The following is a 19,758-nucleotide window of genomic DNA, read 5'->3' as shown; positions in this document are numbered from 1 at the left end:
AAGCGACAAGATTGATTTGACCAGAAGCGTGGACTAATTAGTATTAATTGGTTTACAATTATAGACAATGACAGATTATTAGAATCATATCTTTATGTCTACTTTTATTGCCATGTCGAGGCGATATGCATTTTTTTCAAAAAAATATATAAAAGTGTGACATTGACATTGCGTCGAACTCGGTGAAGGAAATGAAATGTAAGTAAAACAAATTATGCAGAGGACGTAATTATGATAGGAAAGAATAATAATTAAACATAATACATGTTTATATGATCATAGTAAGGAGTTTTATTTTCTTCAAAAGACAGTAAAACGCAATACAATTTGGCAAACTATCTATTTATCCCGAATTCGCATTTATTCAATAAACGTAGAAATTCCCCTTACATACAAACATAATTATGTAATTGTTTACTTTTCTGGGAAATATTGGCTTTCGTCATGCAACAAATATAAGCATCGTTTTAATTTGGCGAGTCACGATCATTCGAAAGAGGTATAGCGCACTTTATGTACGATTTCGCCTAAAATATGGCACTTTTACAAACATCAGACATTTTCAATATTATGTACAATATTTATTTAGTTTATAATATATTCAAAGAAACGCAAATAACACAATTCCATGCTGAAAGAGTCTTAATTATCTTATACGACATCATTAAAATATTCAGATTTTTAAGGGATGTATATGAAAATAATTAGTATACGATTTAAAAAAAGGGTATTTGACTATTTGAATCACTCTTAACCAAAGAAATCCGATTAATGTTATGTTCTACAGGCACTGTAGTACACATTAACAATGAATTCGTTTTGGTTTAACGTAGTCTTCGTACTGAAAATAGAGAAATATTTCAGTTGGTGTCTTTTCTTATACAATCATTTATATAGCCATATATGTTGAAAATACATCTTCTAAATGAGTTAGATGCATGCGTGGCCGACTGGTAAAGCGGACTTTTTTTTTACTTTGTGGTCGCTGGATCGAATCCACCAAGTAGTAAATATTTTTTTCTATTTAAATGAAACATGAAAAGGAATAAAGAAATTAAGTTACATATGTATCTAATCTTCTGGGTTTTTTTTTCATAGTATATTGTTTTATTAACTCAGTCCGAGTATGAGCACACATAATATAAACAGATATTTTCATTAACACATGTACTCTATTTATACTCAAATCCGTTGCATTTTGCTTGAACTTATCAGGGTTCAGATCAACTGACATTTTACACACAGTTTCGAGAATTCATGACAAATCAGTTGTTATAGACAACATTATGAAATCAGTATCTATATTCCGACAGCTAGGTACATGAAGCTATGTTTAGTAACAGGTATTTTCAGTTCAAACACAGATGTAGGCGAAATAATGGAAAAGACCCCATACCTCTTTAAATGGAATAAACGAATATAATAAATCTATCATTTGTAAATTTATTGAAGGTTCAAATAAGAGCTACATGTATTTTCTAATATTTTGTCAGTTAACACATATGAGATATCTTCTGATAATGTGTTAGCTAACACATTAGAGATATCTTCAGATATTCTATCAGTTAACACATAACAGATATCTTCTGATAATGTGTCAGTTAACACATAACGGATATCTTTTGATGTTGTGCCAGTTAACACATTAGAGATATCTTCTGATATTGTGTCAGTTAACACATAAAAAATATTTTCTGTTAATTTGTCATTTAATACATCACAGCTATCTTATGATGTTGTGTCAGTTAACACATAAGGGATATCTTCTGATATTGTGTCAGTTAACACAAAAAAGATATCTTCTTATGGTGTGTCAGTTAACACATAAGAGATATCTTCTGATGTTGTGTCTGATAACACATAAGGGATATCATCTGATAATGTGTCAGTTAACACATAAGAGATATCATCTGATGTTGTGTCAGATAACACATAAGGGATATCATCTGATAATGTGTCAGTTAACACATAAGAGATATCACCTGATGTTGTGTCCGTTAACATATGAAGCTTCATTTATACTGCGACAGTTAACATCCAAAACTTTATCGTTAGTTTCAATTAACACAGGAAGTATCACCAATACTGTGTTAATTAACACAAACGAAACCTTTTGACACTGTGTCAATAAACACTGGAAACTCTGTTAATATTGTGTCAGTTAACTTTACAAACTCTATCGTTATTGTGAGAGTTAACATGGGAGGGATATCTTCTGAATATATTTAGTAGGTTAACACAGAATATATCTCTTGAAACTGTGTCAGTCAACACAATTTAAATTTATTGACACTTCGTCAATTAACACAGGAGAGATATCTTTTAAATTGAAAAATGTTAAATTACACAACAAATTTTCAATATCAATTTAATATATTTTACATTAATTTTCTTTCCAAAAGATACAAATCATGCCATGAAAAATATAGATAGTTCCACTTTGATCGTGAAATTCAAATGTTTTTAAAAATACACAAAACAGGATTTTTTTTCTTCAGAACACTACATATTATAAACATAAAAAGTAAGATGAGTTTAATATTTCAAACAATTACATGTAGTGTGAAATCAAACTAAAAGTACTAAATTAAATGTGTACCCACCTGCATTCACTTAGATATGCAGTATGTGAAACATTATATTTTACAGGAAAGATAACAGTTCGATTTAACAATCAACATGTTGAGTTAAATTTTTCTTAAATACATTTTGTAAACTTTTAATAGCAAGGTCATGTGTCACACAAAATTTGCAGATTTACTCAAGTAGGCATAATGTTAATAGCTCTAATATGAATAACTTAATATGGCAGATACACAAAAATGTAAAATTGCAAGGGGATATTGCCCTTAACTTCTAATAAATGATTTTACAACAAAGTGCTCTATGCGTAATATGCAAATAATTATCATTGTGGAAAAAATCTTTATCAAAAACCCATGATATTATTCATCAACACTACACTGTATGATAGAAAGGTGTAAGATGTTAAAGTATACTACATGTTAATCAAAAACAAAGTTTCCTATTCCTATTTTAAAATTTCCATGTAAAAAAACATGAATAACATAACCTGATATGGCAATAATAATATTTAACAAAAACACAAAAAAAATGAGAAAATGTCAACATGAATTTACAAATGCACATGCAACTACAGTACATATTAATAACATGTTTGGTTACATGTAAATTGTATAACATGTCCTAAATACAGACCTCAGAATCACAGCTATGTTACATGCCAGTTTTTTGCAACTCAATCCAGTCAAGTTGCTTTTACTTAGAAAGCGTTTCTCTTTTCTTTTCCTTTTTGCTGAATAAAATCATCTCAAAATTACTACATCGCTTGGTCTTTTGATACACACTCATACTATCCAATCATTCACACAGTGCACACAATCGTCTGTCAATCAAACTATAGCCACGCCTCCCCCTCCTCACTGCCTCCTGAGGTTTTCTAGCCGGGCCTCCAGGTCGGCGTCAGCGTCACTGACCCCGGCGGCCTGCGGCTGTTGCTTGTCAGCCGTCTTGGTTCCTAAACTGGTTCCCGCATTCGGGATGTCTGGAAGAAAAATAACATAATCTTACAAATAATCTGAAAATCCCAACGTATTGATTAGATTCACTACTGATAGATGCTTATGAGAATGATATTTTCTAAATGTATAATGTATATAATACAGTCTTTTATTTGTTAGTTTAATTTTAACAAGTACATGTACATAAGAATTCTAAAATATCTATCATTTGCATAAACATTTCAACTATCAGTACCCGGTAGATGGATGTTTATTAGTAAGACTTTTTTCAATGCATATGAAAGTGTTATTAATGGATATCTCTCTTTAAATCACATATTAAAGTATATTTTCAGATTTTGTTTTCCATTTTTAGTTGACTACAAAATTATAAACTTGGACACCTGTATGTACAATTAATACAGCCAACAAATTGCAAATGATTTTATTAACATGATTTAATTAAATACAGGGTGCTAAATACATGTATTTTTCAAGGGAAATAAAAGAAACATTGAAGAATTATTTTCACAGGTTTTTCACTATTTTCAAAGGCTTTTTTTAAAAATGTCTTTCTATTGGCATGCATTTAAGAATTAAATAATCCCCCCAAAATGACCAAAAAATGTCAATTCTTCATCATGGACAAATGACTAAAGTAAGTTTAGAGATCTATATATTTTCAAAATACATACCTGATAATTGATCTGTTAGTTGCAGTCCTAATTCATCCAGAACTTGTGACACAACGGCATCGCTGATGAAAAAAAAATATCAACAATATTTTTCATAAATTTTGTATCTTAAAGGTCTCATGCAAAGAATTAACTTAATTAATTGCAGTTCCACAGGTATTAAAGAAAATATCTTTTCCTTTTTAATTTTTCAGCATCTTACTTTATGCTTACATTAATCATTTTGGACTCATGAACTAGGAAAATTATAATGTTAGTGGAATTGTCTCAGTGAATTAAAAGGAACTCTTAGGTGTACATGATGCAACTTCCTGCATGGTGTTGAGTCTGATTGTCAACGTGAGAAACCCACGCGAAGCGCAGTTTACTGTCAATTTTCTCTTTTAAAAGTTGCATGGTGTATTTGTTGTCCAAGTATATGAATCTGCATATATATATATATATGAATCTTAACATTACACAATAATAATAAATGCATGATTTATCAGATATTACATAGGATGTAGCCTCCCCTTCACTAGCCAAAGGACAATCTAACCAACTTTCTTTCCTCTTGGATAGGCAAGTCACAGTTGTTTGAAATCTTAACAACATAAATGCCACAAAATCAACAACATCAAACCTGACCGTTTTAGGCCACCCACATAAATTCCATCCCCACCCACCTCTCTTCCTCATCGTCTTCGTCACCCATGGCATCATCGATGGCGTCACTCATCATCTCTTCCTTCATGTCCATGATCTCTGACTGCTTCTCAAACTCCATCATTATCTTCTGAATCTGGGGCAACTTCAGCTTGAAATTCAGAATTCAAAGAATTGAACTTTCATTTGTTTCTTTAAATAATATGTATTACCGTACTTTAATTCATTCATAGCTTAACTTTTTTTTTTAAAAGTTATTCATTACTCCGTTTACTGAGATTATGATAGATTTTCCCTTTTCCAGTTTTGAAACTGGAGTCAGAAATCTTTAAGAATAATTTACACTTAAGTTTTCACTTTAAGGGTGTGAACTATTCTAGCATTCTCCAGGATCATAAGGCTTACTAGATGAACTCATTTTCAAAATACCGGGGTATGTTTATACACACAGCACTATTTTTCCTTTTGTGAATGTGGCCAGGTAAAAATGTGAGCTGGTTTAGGTTCTATGGTCCAAAGCCCTGGCAGTGTAGCTGTGTGTAGCATGTGCAGCAGATATTTATAAGCTTTATTCAACTCACCTGTCGATTCATGGTCATCATGGCCTTCGTGACGCCCTTCATGGCCTGAGCCATGGCGTTGTTTGATTTGAGGGTCTGGATTTTCAGGGACACTGCTTGGATGTTGGCTCTCATTAGAATGAACTTTTTGACGTACCGTCGTGTCCGCACAAGGTCTTTGGCCATGATCTTCACAGCATCCTGGAAAATTCATCATTAAGAGATATGTGTCATAATTTTTACTGTCTGATCAAAGTAATTGTTTTTCTTAAATTTTGGGCAGAAGAATCTTGAAACAGTAACAACAATTTTTATAGGCTGTGATTCAGATATAATATAAAGATACAATTTTACTTTCGAAACCCGGTCCTTCCCATCTACATCCCAACATCTCAGAGAATAATATTATTGAAGCTAAAGAAGGCAGAATTAACAGAATGAGAATAACTGTAGTAAAAAATAGTCTTTCTGTTTATGGTCCATTTTGGGAATTTTCACCAAACATTTAAAAATTATTGGCAACTTCATAATGATCATAGGTAGAAATGATTTTGGTTACCAGGCCAAAAATTATGCCAGGTAAAACTGTTACATTAAAAGTTTAAAATCGAAGATTTCTAAACTTATCTATAACAAATTGCACATTGTTCTACCTACCATCTGGCCTTTCTTTGCCATGTTTTTAATGTCTGCTATCACTTTTTTCTCTTGTTGTTCCATCTTAGATCTCTCTCGGTCCAGATCTCTCATTGCTTTGTTCAGAGCTCGCTGGTTCTGTCTTAACATCTCCTCTGGCGTCTTCTTGCGCCCAAAAAGCCATTCCAAAGGCATGGTTGATGTCTTAACTTTACAGCAAGTAGAATCTACACACATCATAAAGAAAACAAAACTTGTATGGACCATAATGGCACTGGCATTCAAATCAATATGATCTTTGGTTATTTGCACAAAAATTAAGAGTGTGTGCTATTTCAGCGAGTAGACCATGTAGACATATAAATGAAAATTCCTGAACCATTTATATCAAGATTAAGCACTCTCTGCCATCGGCTCATACATTCACTGTGTCTGAGAGAGGAACGAAAGACAACTCTGCATGGGAGATTGCAAGATAAGGAGTAAATTTGAACGAGAAAATTCGGGATATGATCAAATACCTGGTCAGTTTCAAATGTAACAATGGTGTCACTGGAATTTATCGGCTTTGATTTAACTTAAAATGCATGTATGTAGCATAAAAAGACTAAAACGGCATGTCTATAAACACGGATCGTTCAAACAAAAACAACACTTCAGAAATATGTAGTTCTCATTTATCCAGACACCTTACCTCAGGGGAATATTACAACAATGAAAATCCTCCTGAAGCTGATGCACATAAAAAGGATATTACTTGCTTGTCTCAAACAAACGACGTTTATATTCTATTATAAGATTGAGAAATACCTGAGTCTGAAAAATATGACACTGAGTCAGGAAATATTCAGGGTCTGTGTTTTGAAAATGACGTCACAGAATATAGTCTCTAAATTAAATATCTTTCAAAGATTCGTCTGAAATAACACTTAAATTGGTTGATTTTTGGTTATCATGATATGTTTAGATATTCTTTTAAAACATAGCTCTGGAAAGACTATAATCAAAGATCTTGTTGTCAGTGAATATTTAATGCAGTAGTTTTTCTTTATGACTAATTTATTGGTAGAAAAACATGGCGGCCAAGCTGCAGTACTGTGCAAGTTGGGGTAAAAAAATATCTCATTTATTGGAATATTTGTGTGTTCAAGGTCGTTAAAAATCGTTTTATGATAAGAAAATTTATTTCCAAAAAATTCCATTCGTTAAATGACTCTTCTACATTTTCTTGTGATTTAAAAAAATACGTCGGTACTGTACAAAAGAAATTTGAGTATCTTCTCACCACTCTGACAGTGATGGGGGAATGGAGAATAAAACAGGAGGATGAAAATATGTTTATAATTATTAACATTATATTTTGAATTTGTTGAATGAATGAAAATGAAGTATTTATTCATTATAAGAAAAATTGGAAGTAGTAGGGAATATTAACATGGTTAATTATATTACTTTTGAATCATCATACAAAAATCTCCCTATTTATTGTTAGAATTCACATGTAACATTGTATTTTGTAGCTATCTGATCAAGCAACTTCTTCCAAAGCTCTCCTGTACCCAGGTCACAAGCGCCAAAAAATTTTCAAGAACTTCCCAGCCCAACTTTACAAGAACTATTGCACAGACTGCAGTGTGAGGCAAAGACACTGACCACTGTGAAACATCATATCAAGCAAGAAACTTCAAAATGACGTCAGCTGTCAAGAAAATGAACAGTCCTCAATCATGGAAGGTATATGTAACAAATTTTATGAAAACAAATTCAATGAAGTTATTTTTATATACCAGGTACATTTTATTACATGTTTTAGATGACAATCTTTTTTTAAAAAACAAAACTCTCATGTTTTAATGTCAACATTTAAAGCATAAAATGGTGTGTCAAAATTTTAAAGGGGAAATTCATGATTTCTCATAATTATGACTAGATGATTAAGTTTTTATTTAAGATCATTTATGATTAAGTATTGAGGGAGAAAAAACGATTTTGTGATTCTGAATCGCATATTAATATTTCCGTGTATGATTCTGAACCTACAGCCGCCACCTCAGCAGGACCCCGCCATTCTGTCCTACCAGAGGTCACCTAGCAGTAACCTCCTACCATCAACCAATGGCAACAGAGAAACCGGATTTGTTGAAAAACTTCTGGTGAGTCAAGAATACCTGTTATTAGTCCCCTACCGGTTTTCACCGGAGGGGACTATAGCTTTCCTCTGCGTCTGTCAGTCCGTCTGTCTGTCTGTCCCACTTCAGTTTTCTACACTTTTTTTCTTTATGCGTTGGAGGAATAATATGAAATTTGCTGAACAGCTTCAAAATGTCAAACTACAGATCAAGTTTACACTTTTGAAGCGTCTGGTTGACATATTTTCGAGAAAATGAATTTTTTATATTCCAATTTTTTAATGTTCGGGTTCGATATTCTGCATAACAGTGCATTGTTTTCACAATTTCCACAAACTGGTAGGGGACATGTATTGCTTATGCAATACTCTCAGAATGCTTGTTTTTTAATAATGACTAAGTCAAGTTCGTTTTTTTCTCAATTTTAATCATTGCAACTACTGAAATGTACACTACATTGGACACTATGAACATTTGGATCTGACGCTGACAAGTTTATAAAAAAAAATTATGATTACATTTCTGTGCATATTAAGTGCTCAACATTTCAGTAAATGAGTAATAGTTATAAGTTTTACAAGGAAAATTACCTAATATTTTGCAGCATTCCTATGGATTTATCCAGTGTTGTGAGAGAGAAGCTCGTCTGTTTTTCCATTTTAGCGAATATTCAGGAGACATCAATACAGTGAAAATAGGGGGTGAGTTTAAAGTACTCTATCCATTCCATTGATTAAAGATGCCTTTTATTATAGATTTTATTACACAGTAAGTAAAATTTAAAACTGTTGTCAAGCTCAGTTTTTGGTAAATTTTAGATGCAGTGGAGTTCCAGCTTTCCAGTGACAGAAGAACCGGTCGTCCCATTGCATGTGCTGTGGTGAAAGTGGACGAGACATCTTACGAGGTGATCAGTGATGACAGATTCACTGGAACTGTGGTGCAAGAGGCCAGAGTTAGCAAGAGCAAAAATGTAAGACTCTGAATATATCAAGTGTAAAGAGAAAGACCTTATGCTCGAATGTTTTCCCAATTTTTTCACCCATTTATTAAAACATTTTAATTATACAATTCATCATACAAACATTTTCTTGTTATTAAACAGTGAGACACCTACAGCCAATTTTGGTCTGAATTTCGTTCCTTACCACATACAAATATTGATTTTTCCCAATTAAACTAGTACTCCACAATGTTCAATTGTCAAACAATAAGATACATGTATGCCTTATTAATATGCATGTAATTTGTATAGTAAAATGACCCAATAAGAGCTTATAAAATAGCAAAGCTAAGTGAACATGGTGAATGGTAAAAATTCTATTCACTAAAGAAATTCAATTTTAATTTTCTCATGAAGTAGAATAACCTTGGCGTTTTCTCTATAGTGATTGTAACTTTGACATTGTGTAGGGGTGTGTGAATGGCAACATTGATGGTATGGGTCGAGTGACATATGAACACAATGGAGAGTGTTTTTTTCTACCTTTTGGACTTGATGATGTCGCAGACAGCAGCCTCAATCTGAAGCCGGGCGACAAGGTGTCCTTCTTTATGGCCACCGATAAAAGGTTTGTCTGCACCACTACTACTTCATTGGCAATATTTGCCAAAATGTTTCAAGTAAAACCTGAAATATGTTCTTATTTTGTGGTTCTGCAGCTAAGTGCTTTAACATGATTGTAAATGTTTTGATTAAAATTTCTGTAGTTTTTAGCTCACCGAGACGAAGTCAAGGAGAGCTTATGCTATACCCTCGGCGTCGGCGTCGGCGGTGGCGTCGGCGTCGGCGTCGGCGTCCGGACCTGGTTAAAGTTTTTGTTGCAGGTCCTGTATCTAAGCTATTACTTGTCCTGTCTTCACCAAACTTGCATGGATGATGCATCTGGACCTACTTATGGACTTGAAAGACTTGGATGCTGAATCTGGGTCCTAAATTTCAGATGCTGGAGGAGGTTAAGGTTGTTGGACCAGGTTAAAGTTTTTGTTGCAGGTGCCCTTTGATAGCAATATCTTAGTTACTGCTGGTCCGTACTTCACCAAACTTGCATGGATGGTGTGTCTTATGATACTGATGCACCAGACAGGTTTGAGTGCTGAATCTGAGCTATAGGTTTCGGATGCTGGAGGAGGTTAAGGTTTTTGGAGCAGGTTAAAGTTTTTGTTGCAGGAATATCTAAGTTACTACTGGTCCTAACTTCACCAAACTTGTATGGATGATGCGTCTTATGATACTGATGCACTGACAAGCTTGAATGCTGAATATGAGCAATAGGTTTCGGATGCTGGAAGAGGTTAAGGTTTTTAGAGCTGGTTAAAGTTTTTGTTGCCGGTGCCCTCTGATGATTATATCTTAGTTACTACTGGTCCTAACTTCACCAAACTTGTATGGATGGTGCATCTTATGATACTGATGCACCTGATAAGCTTGAATGCTGAATCTGAGCAATAGGATTCGGATGCTGGAGGAGGTTAAGGTTTTAAGAGCTGGTTAAATAAAGTTTTTGAAACAGGTGCCCTCTGATGATGATATCTTAGTTATTACTTGTCCTTACTTCACCAGACTTCCATGGATGGTGTGTCTTATGATACTGATGCACCTGACAGGCTTGAATGCTGAGTGTGAGCCATAGGTTTCGGATGCTGGATAAAGTTAAGTTTTTTGGAACAGGTCACATGTTTAATAGATGATAGTACTATTTCAAACTTGCATAGTTGATTAAACTGTAATATGAATGAATCGCAGAGGTAGCTTCAGATGCAGAGCTTGATCTCCATTATCAAGGATGCTAAAAAATTAATCTCAGTTATTACAGGTCCTAACCTCACCAAACTTGAATGGATGGTGTGTCTTATGATACAGATGCACCTGACAGGCATGGATGCTGAATCTGAGCCATAGGTTGCGGATGCTGGAGGAAGTAAAGGTTTTCATTGCTAGTGCCCTCTGATGAAGATATCTTAGTTATTACTGGTCCAAACTTCACCAAACTTGCATGGATGATGCGTCTTATGATACCAATGCACCTGATGGGCTTGAATGCTGAATCTGAGTCATAGGTTTCGGATGCTGGATGAGGTTTAGTTTTTTGGAACAGGTCACATGTTTTATAGATGAAAGCTTGCATAGTTGATTTAACTTTATTATAAATTAAACGCAGAGGTTGCTTCAGATGCAGAGCCTGATCTCCATTATCAAGGATGCTAAAGAAATCTCCTACCTCACTCAAACCAGATCGATAGATAGATGTGTTTGTTGATAAATGATATAACATGATTCCTATGATATAGTATTGTATGATATGAAACAATATTGTTTGATATGATACAATATGATATCATATGTTATATTATAAAAAGTTATACGATACGATATGATATTGTATCATTTGTTTTGATATTTTATGATCTGATATTGTATCATGATATTGTTATGTATAGTATTGTATATTATGATACAATATTGTATAATATTATATTGTATTTTTAATTTATTATTTTATCAAATGATACAATTACATAAGATATTGCAAAATATTATATTGTATCCTATGATACAATATCGTATATTCTATAATATTGTATCATACAATATTTATAATATGATATTGCATGGATTCAGTAATATAGAATTATATCACATGAAATTGCATTATATGATATTGTAATATATATTATTGTGTCATATGATACAATATGTATCATATAATAATGTATTTTATAATATTTTACTTTATCACATGATATTGTATCATTTGATAAGATACAATGTTGGAATCAAATTATATTGTATTATATGATATAATATCATATAATGTATCAAATATGTTTCAGTGTCATTTAATACAATATCATACTATATTATACAATAGAATATCATGTTTCAATGTTATGATGTATTATGTAATATGATATTGTAATATAATAGTATATTGTATTATATTTTATGATATTGTATTATGTGATCAAATACAATAAGGTATAACACAATACAATGTCATATCATACGTTACAATATCATATCTCATTATTGTTTATTACGGTATTTTATTGTATTATATGATATATATTATAAATATGACATGATGCAATATTTAATTTTATATCATTGAATTGATAAACATATGAACATATGATTATCATAAAAAAATTTATCAGATGATACACAATATTTTGTCAAAACAGAATCCATGAATATCCAAGATCATAAAGTATGATTTTCATATAAAATGATAAAGGTGGTCTTATGAAAGTGATGTCTCATAAGGGTGATGCTCCGTCTCGGTGAGCTTAGTAATCTATGATTACCTATGTTTGATAATATATTTTTAAGGAAAGAAAAAGCTAGTCTTGTTTAAAATTAAGTGCCTGTCATGATATAATAATATTTGTTACAAATCCCATATGTGTTCACAGTCTTTATGTTATTTGACCTGTAGAAATGGGAACATACAGGCCAGGAAGATAGAGCTGGTAGCCCCCACCCCACCGCCGAGGTGCCAGGGGGTGGTGTGCTCCATGAAGGACTCGTTTGGCTTCATTGAGCGGGCTGATGTGGTGAAGGAGATCTTCTTTCACTACAGTGAATACAACGATGATATCAACGACCTAGTTCTGGGAGACGATGTCGAATTTGATGTGCAGTCCAGAAATGTAAGCTTTTCATTAAATGTTGCCAGGGAAGAATTTTAAACTCACTTTAATTATGTATTGTCACAAATCCTAGTTTTTTGCTCAAAACTATCAAATTAGGTACAGCTCACAAAAATTTGAAAATTAATTTACGAAATATTCAATTCATAATACATGGATGACCTACAAAGTATATTGCAATTTTGTTGGTTTCAGAATAAAGAGGTTGCTGTCAACATTAAGAAACTACCTGTGGGGACGGTGATATTTGAAGATATCAGCATCGACAAAATACAAGGGAAAATAATCAAAACATTGAAAAGTAACCGGAGACAGAGTGATCCACTAGGGGGCAGGATTTCGTGCCAATCGGCCAAAGGGTGAGTTGTCATAGTCTAAGGGGTCTGGGGTCAGTGATTGGAGCATTCTTAGTAGAAAATCATATAAATGGCTTATTTTGATACATAGAAAATTGAGTCTCTGATGTTTTAAGTAGCATTTTTACTTACCAAAATAAATATTCAAAACTTGCACTTCTGAAATTTGTAAGATTTTTCCAGTTTTGATTTATTGTGACTTTGGAAATCTTTAATGATTTCAGGACAGCAGAGTATCCTTACGGGGACAAGGATCAGAGCGGTGAATTCACACTCCAGATTGGTGATCTAGTGGAGTTCCAGGTAGCAACGGATCGCAGAGACAAACTCCAGAGGGCCACCAAGATACAGCTGTGTCAGGAGACGTTTAGCCAGAACTCAGAGAAACGAGAAAAGGTATCGCTTCTTGTGAACAAATTTTGTAGCGTTAAAGCAATAATGCATGTCATTACTTAAGTAAAATTTCCAAAAATTATTGATTTCAAATTGTTAATGGGAAAACATTTCAATTCTGTTGTCAAAAACTTTATCTTCAGTAAAAATGTCCGTTAAAAGAAAAAAATAGAAAAAGAATTCTGATACTTAAAACGGAGAAAACATTTTCAAAAAATTTAATGTTGACTTGAATTTTGATTTCAAAATGTTATACATCATTGTACATTACAGGGAGTGGTATCCAACTTGAAGGATGGCTATGGATTTATCCAATGTACGGATAGAGAATCCAAAATATTCTTCCACTTCAGTGAGCTTGTGGACAGCAAGAAGGAAATACGGACTCAAGAGGAAGTGGAATTCACAGTAGTCCCCGTAAGGAGATGGAATCTGTATATTGTGTGTCTCATACATACAACTGATTAAACCGTATCCCTGAATTATTGAGTTATTATATGAGTACACATGTACCGTAATCCGGTGAATATAATACGCAGTAGTGTACAATACGCACCCCCCACTTTGGGCCTGAAAATGGTGAAAAAAAGCTTGTTGGGATGTATAATACGCATCAAAAAAATTGACCAAACGGTAATCCTGAGTATCAACAAAGCAGTTATACTTTGTATGCACGCTCAACTTCGTCGCGGGAATACGCTACCGGAAATAAGAAAAACACAATATTTTCTTAGACACGGATTTATTGTAACTAATACATCGCGGTAATATCTTTATTTCATAATCAATGTTTTAAATAGACCTGTATTAAATATTCTACCGTAAATAAAATCAACCACTTTTAAAAAGCGTTTTATAATTGTTTAGTCATTACAACCCCTGTGTAGTGAAAAACGGGCCGTGTACAGGTATACTGTAGAGATAATGGACCTAATTAAATTCTTAAATGATGCCGATCAAAGTGATCAATTAGAGGCCTGGAACATATTAAAACATGTGCACAAATAGTTGTGTTGTGTATAGTACACATAGCCTACGGGGAGTGTCTGAGATACCCAAGGTGTCAAGTGTTAGCGGAGGGGGAGCACAACAATGGCTTCAATTAACGGAATAGGTTATAGAATTATTTATAATCATAATTATTTGCAATAAATCAATTAGCATTACATGAAAATGGTTAAAGATGTGTAAGCTGTTTTCAAAGATCAGTTACAAATAACACGTGGCCATCCAAGCCCGCATTCTATTAATAACAGCTGTAATGGCGGCTTACACGGAGATAAAGAATAGGCAGTTCAAATTAATTTTTAAAGGCCATTTTGAAACAGTTTATTTATTAACAGACTTTAAGTATACATTTTCTTTAATTACACGCTATGGCAATCATTTCCTAAGGGTTTAATTATAATATAAATGTGATAATTAAGTAATGTTACGATGAATAGCGGGGTATCGGTCCTGTCTGTGAACAGCATAGGTAATACGGTAGTATGATACTCCGTGCTTCTGCTAGGGAAAAAATATGTCCAAAGCCTATAGGGATGTATAATACGCACCCCTTTCTCACGGTAAAAAATCCTAGAAAAAAAGTGCGTATTATATTCACCGGATTACGGTACTCGAATGCTTCTTTCTTATGTCCTCATTATCAGGGTTTATGCACAAAATCTACTTCAATAACTAGACAACCAAACATAGAGAATCAATACTAAGGTTAACAGTTTAACAATGCTCTTGACAGTGGTGCTTAGATCTATTAACAGTCTGCTTTTGGTTTTAATGTAGGATCCATCCACCCCTAATCGACCAATGGCAATCCGCATCAGAAGCCTGCCAAGAGGCAGCATATCTTTTGTAAATGTTCGTCCAGAAAAGTATATAGGAACAGTCGACAAAGAACCATCCAGTCACAAGAGTCCATGTAAGTACAAATCTACATACTAGTAAGGGTTTATTACTTAATTTATCAACATCTTTATCTTCTCAAGTCTTCTCAAATATTTTTTTAAACCAAATGCATGTTGATTATAATAAATATGGAAAGTGCGTTTAATATATAATAAGTGTATAATCTTTCAATGGGTCTGTTTGTTTTGATCTGCTTAAGGTCACTTAATATAGTCGTAACTTTACACTTGTAGCAAAGATCAAAGACAACGAACCTGCCGGTAATATAGTGTTTGATTATGAAGGGAAGATACAAAATATTCCTTACTACCATAAAGATATCGCAGACATGAGAGACGCCCCCAAATACGGAGACAAGGTGAGTCCGAGTTCTTAGTGGTCGCTGGATTAAGGTCTATATGTAGATCATCTCAGTATGGACAACAGGAGTCCTGTATGAATTTTCATGTAGATGAATTGCTGCGAGCATAAAAGCCAGGTTCATCATTGGTACCTCAGTTTGTTTTGATATTTGGTGTGCAGAAATATAATTAGATTCAAAAGATTGAATGTTTGTTGTTAAAGTAGCATAAAGAAAATTTGTTTAAAAAAATACACAGAACTGGATTTGAATGAAAATTGTATCAAGCTTAAGAAAACTAAAAAACTGACTAAATTAGAACTGTTTTGCAGTTAAGAACGGTTTTGCAATTTACTAAATTAAGAATCCATTTCTTGTAAAAGATTAGTCCTTCAGTTAATAAAAAGTTTCCTGAAATTCTTTTCTAATGGTTGTTGAAGGTAACTGCTGTTAGAGATTAATTTATTTTATTCACAGGTGGAGTTTTCCATCGGTGAAGTGAAGCGATCCAATTCTCGTTTTGCTGCGGCGGTGAGAGTGGTCATCCGAAATATTCAGGGAAAGTGTCATGGGTTCATCGCAACCCTTAAAGATAATTACGGATTTATCGAGAATGCCGACCACGATAAAGAAGTCTTCTTTCATTTTAGGTATTTTAAATAAAAAAGTGAAATGTATGGTTTTTATGAGCAAACAAAATGTAGTCTGTATGTGTAAAACTTACCAAATCTTTTTTTCTTAAGATTTTTTGATAAGAATCTTAACATGAGGCTTTACAAAAATGAATCAAACAATTATTGCTTAAATCAGAAGAATTATACTCAACTTACACAATTGTTTATCCTGTCTGAGACAATCTTCAGAATGGATATTGAAAGTATTTAGATTTTTGAATATGGTACATGTATTACATTGTATTCTCTATATTCTTTTAATGTGTTCATTGAGTTTTACATGTTAACTCACCTTCGAAGGTTGTACACATGTATAATAATTTACTGTTAGTGATAACTACTGTACCAGTATTTCCTTTGCTGTACAGTTCCTTTGATGGAGATGTAAATGACTTGGACCTTGGAGATGAAGTGGAGTACACAGTCACCAGAAAAAGTGCCAAACTTAGTGCTGAGAATATCCGTAAAGTGCCAAAGGGAACCGTGGCTCCAGAGGTCAGTGTTTTTTTCTCTACTTAATGTATTCTTGAATTCTTATTTATTTTTGCTGGTAACAGTGAATGCATAAGAAGGCTATGGTTGCATTGATATTTGAGGCAGTGAAATTACTACGGTATTTCTCCTTTGTTTTAGGACATATTGTATGATAAAGGAGTTCTTCAAGGAAAAGTGATTCGGCCAATGAGAATTGTGAACCCTGACCAAGACGAGTACTCAGGCCTTGTGCAGGTTGGCGGAGATGGTAAGTAGGGCACTGGCAAGTGAGGAGATGATTGCAATGTTTTCTTTACGAATAGAAATAATTCAGATTACATTGTCTTTACTAATACATGTAACACATTGATTTTTATCTCAGACCTCTTTTACTTACTCTGCAGTTTTTCTATTTGCAACCCATGATGATATGATTTTTCAACTGTCTTTGCTTGACAAAAATGAAACCTTCATTTTGAGAGAAGCAAGTATAAGAGTTATTAAGCACATTCATCTTGGGTGTGTTATACTTAAAAAATATACAAAAAATTAATTAGCATTAAGAGTATTCATTATCAGAGCATTAAACTATACAATTCATATGTTCCCTGAACTTAGAAAGAGGCATGAATGAGTATTATGAGTAATCATCCATCATGAGTTGTTATACTTCAATGTGTTGTGTGTGTTACAGATGATCAGGATGCTGAGGTTTACCCCTATGGCATCACTAGTCTGACCGATAAGAGGGATTTCCTACAGAGGGGTGATGCGGTCAAGTTCCAGATCGCCGCCCACAGGCGGACCGGACTACTGAGGGCCGTCAACATCGCTGCCATCAGGAAGTTCACTCGGGCTCGAGTAGACTCAGTCAAAGGACAGGTAATGTTGCTCTCTTTTTTAGTTTCAAAATCTTCACCAAGTGTATCATTATTTGAAAGACTGATTTAAAAAAGATATCTCTAGAACAGGTGCAATTTCCATCTTTTAATGTTGTTTTATGGATATTTATTTAATACCAATTTTTATAGATTTCATTGTTGAGTTGAAATTATTTGTTCATCGAAATGCAATTTTTGATTAAACATTGTATTGATAGAATCATTGTTCATGAATAAACGTATAATCCTAGAAACAGTAATTTTCATTAAATCCTAGAACATTGATGGCTTAAAATATTGATGAAATAATTATTGCTTTTGATCTTAAATTGCAGTTTGGATTTATCAACTATGAGGCAGAGGAAGGGAAGAAATTGTTTTTCCACATGACCGAGGTTCACGATGGAATCGAGGTGCAGACTGGAGATGAGGTGGAGTTTGTCGTCGTACAAAATCAACGCAACGGAAAATACTCTGCTTGTAGCCTGCGCAAAATTACGTAAGTACCTTGAAGTTCATGGTTTATACTCATTCAGGGAGAGGTGTTTTCTTTAAATATTGTTTTTATAGTTATGAAAGTGGAATTGGTCAATCAATGTAAATTATCAATCAGATTTTGATTTGTGTAACTATGATATCGAGTCAGTCTGCATTTTGTTGACTGTGTTTGTCTGCCATTGTAGAGACAGGCAGCGTCCTGAGCGTCTCTTGAGTCGAATGAAGAGCATCAAAGAAGACATGACCGGACCGAGAGTCGTGGCCGTTCGACAACCCAAAGGCCCTGACGGCACGAACGGCTTCAAGGAGCCACGAAAGCCCTGGACACCACCCCAGGCCTGAGGTGGTCCTGACAGGGGCATTGTGATGCTTGTTGGGAAGGCTTCCTGTCGCTTTGTGATATATTGTTTATAGTGTTCTCCATGTTCCTTCTTTTTTTCAGTTTTAAAAATTTTTTTCTTGGCCACAGTAAAATCATGAATAATCAAAATGAATTTGCTATGAAGAGGTTGAAATGTACTGATCTGCTGTTTAAACTTTAGCCAAGAAAATGTAATTTGCTGAATTTTTTTTGGCTACACATGTATTTTTTTTGGATTTAAAGTTTTTCGGTAGATTTATGTGAATGGAAAGGTAATTTTTTTTTATCATTAATGAGTTGGAGATCTGGCAAGAATTTGCATTGTATTCAATGTAATCAATGTATGTCTTTATGATTTTACTGTGGCATTATTGAAATTGCACTGCATCTACAAAAAAAACATAAAAAGAAAAATGAAAAATGAGGTAAAAGATGAGGATGAACTTTGAGAGTTGTATTATCAAAAAATGGCGGCATGTTTCGAGAGATTGTGAGGTTTTTCATGGGAAAAAAGATTGTCACATACCCTGTAGTAATTCATTGCATCTTATACTCATTAAGAATAAGGTTATTTACAAGAATTTGCATGAGGCATAAGCTTATTACAATTGTGACAGATAAGAACAAAAGACTATTTACTCAATGTTTTTCCAGTCATTTCATTTTGATTATTCATTGTTATCATTGATATCAGGAATGGATATGTTGAAAATTGTGAAACAAAACTGCACTTGGTGCAAGATATCATGTTGACCAATGTTTAAATATTAAGAAACTTAACATAAATAAAAATAAATGATGAAACTACACAAGAACCTTAATATTGGCAGTATTTTTTTTTATGGAGTTGGACTCGTAATTTTCCTTTTATAAAGGCATTTCAGTCTTTCTTACATGCATATATGAAAATCATCATTGTAATGTTTTTTTTTCTGCCTGTGAATGTTCACAGTTCATGTAATATGCTTCGCCATTGAACAATATAAGAACAAACAAACTAGAGAAGCAAGTCTGGTTATGTACAAACTTTTTAA

General features: G+C 33.5%; 2 protein-coding genes across 5 annotated transcripts; one reads left to right on the top strand and one right to left on the bottom strand.

The window, feature by feature from the left end:
• Window positions 1-3,259: 3,259 nt before the first annotated feature.
• On the bottom strand, window positions 3,260-7,005 carry LOC105320076 (charged multivesicular body protein 2a). Of its 4 annotated transcripts, none has more exons than XM_011417851.4 (6): window positions 6,868-7,005; window positions 6,079-6,284; window positions 5,443-5,622; window positions 4,882-5,012; window positions 4,217-4,278; window positions 3,260-3,565 (listed from the first exon to the last, which is right to left on the bottom strand). In XM_011417851.4, exons 2-6 carry the CDS (start codon window positions 6,250-6,252, stop codon window positions 3,441-3,443), a joined length of 672 nt encoding a protein of 223 aa, XP_011416153.1. In that variant the 5' UTR covers window positions 6,253-6,284; window positions 6,868-7,005; the 3' UTR covers window positions 3,260-3,440. The 4 variants fall into 4 exon arrangements, with proteins under 4 accessions (XP_011416153.1, XP_011416155.1, XP_011416154.1 ...); XM_011417853.4 differs by having other exon boundaries at window positions 6,079-6,266; window positions 6,868-6,951; XM_011417852.4 differs by having other exon boundaries at window positions 6,752-6,915.
• Window positions 7,006-7,025: 20 nt separating this feature from the next.
• Window positions 7,026-19,342, top strand: LOC105320075 (cold shock domain-containing protein E1). The gene is made up of 18 exons (XM_011417850.4): window positions 7,026-7,166; window positions 7,578-7,791; window positions 8,100-8,210; window positions 8,791-8,887; window positions 9,005-9,159; window positions 9,600-9,757; window positions 12,626-12,839; window positions 13,035-13,198; window positions 13,420-13,591; window positions 13,862-14,005; window positions 15,374-15,509; window positions 15,730-15,854; window positions 16,314-16,486; window positions 16,879-17,005; window positions 17,144-17,252; window positions 17,679-17,866; window positions 18,201-18,364; window positions 18,549-19,342. Exons 2-18 carry the CDS (start codon window positions 7,747-7,749, stop codon window positions 18,703-18,705), a joined length of 2,439 nt encoding a protein of 812 aa, XP_011416152.3. The 5' UTR covers window positions 7,026-7,166; window positions 7,578-7,746; the 3' UTR covers window positions 18,706-19,342.
• The last annotated feature ends 416 nt before the right edge of the window (window positions 19,343-19,758 follow it).

This window comes from Magallana gigas, chromosome 9, assembly GCF_963853765.1.
Source record: "Magallana gigas chromosome 9, xbMagGiga1.1, whole genome shotgun sequence".
NCBI lineage: Eukaryota > Metazoa > Mollusca > Bivalvia > Ostreida > Ostreidae > Magallana > Magallana gigas.
This window is presented reverse-complemented; position numbering and strand designations above follow the sequence as displayed.

Excerpts from the sequence above, each read along its gene's own strand:
- LOC105320076 (XM_011417851.4), bottom strand. The coding sequence starts at position 6,252 with ATGCCTTTGGAATGGCTTTTTGGGCGCAAGAAGACGCCAGAGGAGATG. Across the intron at positions 5,623-6,078 it reads TGGCAAAGAAAGGCCAGATG|GATGCTGTGAAGATCATGGC; the intron begins GTAGGTAGAACA and ends TGAATTTTCCAG. Across the intron at positions 5,013-5,442 it reads TGATGACCATGAATCGACAG|CTGAAGTTGCCCCAGATTCA; the intron begins GTGAGTTGAATA and ends CTGAATTTCAAG.
- LOC105320075 (XM_011417850.4), top strand. The coding sequence starts at position 7,747 with ATGACGTCAGCTGTCAAGAAAATGAACAGTCCTCAATCATGGAAG. Across the intron at positions 7,792-8,099 it reads ACAGTCCTCAATCATGGAAG|CCGCCACCTCAGCAGGACCC; the intron begins GTATATGTAACA and ends CTGAACCTACAG. Across the intron at positions 15,510-15,729 it reads ATCCAGTCACAAGAGTCCAT|CAAAGATCAAAGACAACGAA; the intron begins GTAAGTACAAAT and ends TTACACTTGTAG.